General features: G+C 36.9%; 1 protein-coding gene across 5 annotated transcripts; it reads right to left on the bottom strand.

Moving 5' to 3' along the window:
• Positions 1-578: 578 nt before the first annotated feature.
• LOC139824182 (glyoxylate reductase/hydroxypyruvate reductase-like) lies at positions 579-4042 on the bottom strand. 5 transcript variants are annotated; one of them, XM_071796674.1, is made up of 7 exons: positions 3365-4042; positions 3201-3293; positions 2975-3106; positions 2354-2543; positions 1812-1981; positions 1125-1418; positions 579-915 (listed from the first exon to the last, which is right to left on the bottom strand). In XM_071796674.1, the coding sequence occupies exons 2-7, from the start codon at positions 3283-3285 to the stop codon at positions 791-793; spliced, it is 996 nt and encodes a 331-aa protein (XP_071652775.1). In that variant the 5' UTR covers positions 3286-3293; positions 3365-4042; the 3' UTR covers positions 579-790. The 5 variants fall into 5 exon arrangements, with proteins under 5 accessions (XP_071652775.1, XP_071652776.1, XP_071652778.1 ...); XM_071796675.1 differs by having other exon boundaries at positions 2975-3091; XM_071796677.1 differs by lacking the exon at positions 3365-4042 and having other exon boundaries at positions 1121-1418; positions 2975-3126.
• Positions 4043-4782: the final 740 nt, after the last annotated feature.

The following is a 4782-nucleotide window of genomic DNA, read 5'->3' as shown; positions in this document are numbered from 1 at the left end:
ATGCGCTGTGTGCAATACGGTCGTGTGTGCAATGCGCTGTGAGCAATACAGTCGTGTGTGCAATGCGCTGTGTGCAATACAGCCATGTGTGCAATGCGCTGTGTGCAATACAGCCATGTGTGCAATGCGCTGTGTGCAATACGGTCGTGTGTGCAATGCGCTGTGAGCAATACGGTCCTGTGTGCAATGCGCTGTGTGCAATACAGCCATGTGTGCAATGCGCTGCGTGCAATACGCTGTATGCAATACAGCCGTTTTTACAATGCACTGTGTGCAATACGGTCGTGTGTACAATAACAGCCATGTGTGCAATGCGCTGTGTGCAATACGGTCGTGTGTGCAATGCGCTGTGTGCAATACGGTCGTGTGCGCAATGCGCTGTGTGCAATACGGTCGTGTGTGCAATGCGCTGTGCGCAATATGATCGTGTAGACAAAGAAATATGTGCGCAATAATGCCTGTAAGCAATCGCTCTGTAGGCAATTTGAAATGTGTGCTATCGGGATTGTGTGCAATAAGTGTGTGCAATCGAACCTGTAGGCAATCGTTTTGTAGGCAACTGGAGCCCTCCCCCAATAAAAATATTTACTTGCTCGCCTGACGGATATAATTAATTTAATGATTATGAGATTAAATTGGGATTAGTCAAGTGAGTACATTTGTGCAATCTGAAGAAAAATGGAAGAGAATCTTATTAAATCGTATATGATTAAAAAAACCATTGTTTCTAATAACATTTTTGAATAAATAAAGTAACAAATATAATCCAAAACGTACAAAAAAGATGGATTTAGGGTAAAGGTATAGCGTATTCCAAGTCTTTGCCCGCAAGAACGTTGATAATATTTAGCGCTGCGACTTTGGCCATGTCATCACGAGTTTTGATCGTCGAGCTGCCTAAGTGTGGCAGAATTTCTGTAATTACCAAAATATAAAATTGCTAATATGATGCACTACATGTAAATTATGATACAATATTAGATATATTATAGCATTACATTCCTTGAATTTTGAAATTGTAGAATTCTTAAGAGCATGATCGATTTTTTTAATACCCAGGTCAGGTGTGCGATATTCCGTATTATAAGAAAGAATAACAAGAAAATAAAAATGATTATACCGACCAACATTACGTAGTTTTAGAAGTTCGTGTTTACGTGGTAGCGGTTCCGGATCGGTGACGTCTAGTCCGGCAGCGAATATCTTCATTTTACAAAGAGCTCTCTGAAGTGCAGCGGTATCGACGATCTCACCGCGAGCCACGTTCACGAAGACGGGTTTCTTTTCTTTCATTTTCTCAAAAGCGTCGTCTTCGAAAAGTTTTTGGGTTTTACTAGTCAGAGGTGCCGAAATCACGAGAAAATCACTCTGCTCCAGAAGCTTATCCCAAGATACATACTCCGCTCCAAGTTCCTCATCTGAATCATGTTACACTCATTTTAGAGGATTACTGCGTTGTGTAATTATTGGATTACGTGTGTGTAAAAAATTCGTTCCAATATAATAATCCTATAAATGCACTATTCTGATAAACGCAGAAGAAATTTTCACGAAGCAATCTATTAAAGATTTATTTATTATTGGAAATCTATTTAATTAACAAACATAGATTCTTGGGAATTTCTATATTTTCAGATAAATATAATAAAGTTAATAAAAAATATATATATTTTTTAATCTATATTTTGTATATTCAACTCTTATAGGTGAAATGTATGAAGTAAAATATATCGACAATATAGAATATTGAGACATGTAGAACATTGAGACTGGAAAAATATTAGTCTCCTGCAGATAAGTCGCGAGCGTACCTTCTTTCTTGCGCGAAGGTACGCGGCCGGTGTAGATAAATTTCCCTACTTCGAATGCCTTCAATCGTTTAACTATTTCTTGGCCAATATTTCCTAGGCCGAAGATGCCGACTGTAGAACCTCGTAAATCTCGTCCCAGCAGCCACTGTGGTCCCGTGCTTATCTCACAGCTTAATTATACGTCATTAATTGTATCATATATCTATTACTACACTATATACAGTTTTTGATTATACGTATATGTATAAGCAACCTGATAAAAGCTAGGCGATAGAAGCAGACTCAATATATAATTTTATTATAGACCATTTCGGCTAGATTTATACTTACATACATATCAATGCAATATAAACAGAATAAAAAATATATATATGGAAAATATTTATCAAACGTACCAGAAAGAGAACTGATATTCATTGAACAAGAACGCACTTTGATTACATCGATTATTTTTCTATCTAATGATCTAATCTTATCGGACTTTTCAAGCAAAGATTTTTATATCAATTGAATTGTAATTTAAAATGAGTTAAAACACTTACTTTTCCAGCTTCTTGCGACCCTCACGGGCGCGCCTCGCCGCGGATAACAACAAGAGCACTGCCATTTCCGCGATTGCAGCGGACAGCACTTTCGGTGCGTGCCCGGCTTTAATTCCTCTTTCTTTAATTAATGTAAGATCTAAGTGATCATATCCGGACGTCATTGTCGATATGACCTTTAAATTTTTCCCTGAAAAACGAAAGTCAAATTCGTTGATTTGCTTGATAAAATCTCGCAGTCACATTTTTTTACGCTTTAAAAGAAAAGCATTCGCATATCGTGTACTTTTTTTTAAACAGTTACAATCGATTCATCTCATTCTTCATCTTGTGCTTGAAAGTCTTGAAATAAAATCGCGTTCCAAGCCGATTTTATTAATTTTAACATTAAACAATTTTAAATACTCTTTTTTTCTTGTACTTCTTGGCGCTTTATTCAAGATATAATAGGCATTTGTATAGAAAACACATCAATTAAGTTTCAAGATTTTTTAAAATATTTAAACAAACGTTGAAACGAGTTCTGCTTGAGAAAATTTGGACAGCTGCGTAATTATGGAATCGCTCAAGACAGGAAATGAAGAAGTTCTATCGAGAAAAGCAATAAAAATGGATCTTTACCGGCGGCATCAAGAAACTCCTTGTCAACTTTAACATGGCTGGAGGAACATGGAGCGAGGAATACAGCATCGAAACTCTGCTCACGAAGAGCTGCCAATATTTTTTGTCGATATACATCTGCATTATAATTCTCTAGAATAGTGATCTCGCAGCTACATCAACAATAGTAAACGACAAGAGTAATCTGTATAATTTTCTTAAATATTCCAAATTTATTCAGACTTACTTGTTATCCTCAAGCAACTTGATGCCGGGCTGGGGCACGTCCTTGTGGTCCACCAAACCTTCCATCGTTGAGCCGGTGAACTCATTGCGCTGTCTAAAATCAGGAAATTGAAAATAATAATCGATTCGTCAAAACACGTTTACAGATGCCACAGGCGCACTCACGTGATCTTTAAATATTTCTCCCGGCGATAAAAGTCCTCTATCAACTTAACTCAGTTTCAAGGATTCACCGTCGCACCGACTTTCAAACAGATTAGACAGACGTTTGTCTGATACAGCGATGTAGGCTTCCACCGACTGCGATTTTCACGTATACTACTTTCCAATATCTATGTCAAAACACTCGACGGAGTGATGTTGTGCGAGCTCGATTAGATATACCTACCAGTACAAATCGGTTTTATAGATATAACAATAAAACAAAGATAACGGACAAAACGTTCCATTCCATCAAGGATTGTCAAGGATATATATTGAATACATATTATATAAAATATTATACAATAAAAAACAATGCAAAAATTATTCTTTTAATTATTTTCTAATTCTTTTTCTTATTATTTTTCTTATATACATACAAAAAGAGATTATGCAAGAGAAAAAAACATAGTATAGACATATATGAACATATTTTATATAATACTAGCTTTTTCGCTCAAAAGCTCTTCCTTCTTTTCCCCGAATAGGAATATTTACTCCAAAATTTTTTTTTTCAAAAAGGGACCTTTTTTAGACAATTTTATAAGGGAGCCTTTTGTCCCCGGGCTCAGACTCCTTCCCAAAAATCTCTACGGTCTAAGTTAGAGTATCATGAGATAATATACCAAATTTAGTTGTTCTAATTTGAAAACGGTGAAAGTAGAATAATATCAAAAAACGGAACTGGTGCTAATAAACGGGAGGGGTCCCCAATTGCCTACAATCAATTTATTGCCTACAAGTCGATTGCCTAATAATATGCCTACAGATCGATGCACAATTGCGTAAAAAAACCAAATTACAAAATTAGAGAGGAAAGGGACGTTTGCACCACAGATACTATTGCACACAAGCCCGCATTGCACACATATTTATTGCCTACACCTCGATTGCCTACAAGCTCTATTGCGCACCATTAAAAAATTAAGAGAAGAATGACGTTTGATCATCAAATTCTAACGGAACTTCTGAATGAACCGCCCTTCCGATTGAGACAGGGTTTTGCAGGTGATTTTGTCACGATATCTAGAGATTATTTATCGATGTCCTATCTTCGGGTTTTTTAAATAGTTTTTTTAGATTTTATAGCCTGACAATCGTAAACAAAGTGTGCGGCGCTCTACCTCAGGTACAGGTATTTGTGCAAGCAATGCAGCCGGAAAACATAATCCGTGTGCCGGTGGCTTTATAGCATTTCGACTGGGTCGGTTTTCAACTCCAACTCGAGTTGAGTTATGACGTCACAAGCTCTACTTCTAGGTTCTAATTAGACGATTTCAGCATGTGACGTAATAACCCAACTCTGGTTATTTTATCTGATACTTTACAACGAGCGTTAAGCAGGGCACACTCACTTTTTGTAGAACGTACAGTAAGGTTTC

The sequence above is a fragment of the Temnothorax longispinosus genome, unplaced genomic scaffold (genome assembly GCF_030848805.1).
Source record: "Temnothorax longispinosus isolate EJ_2023e unplaced genomic scaffold, Tlon_JGU_v1 HiC_scaffold_289, whole genome shotgun sequence".
Classification (NCBI taxonomy): domain Eukaryota; kingdom Metazoa; phylum Arthropoda; class Insecta; order Hymenoptera; family Formicidae; genus Temnothorax; species Temnothorax longispinosus.
Note: the sequence above shows the minus strand (reverse complement) of the source record. Positions and strands in the feature narration are given on the sequence as shown.

Coding starts and splice junctions, on each gene's coding strand:
- LOC139824182 (XM_071796674.1), bottom strand. CDS start 3,285: ATGAGTTCACCGGCTCAACGATGGAAGGTTTGGTGGACCACAAGGACG. Junction 1,982..2,353: donor GGTCGCAAGAAGCTGGAAAA/GTAAGTGTTTTA, acceptor CGTATAATTAAG/CTGTGAGATAAGCACGGGAC. Junction 916..1,124: donor TCTAAAACTACGTAATGTTG/GTCGGTATAATC, acceptor TGGTAATTACAG/AAATTCTGCCACACTTAGGC.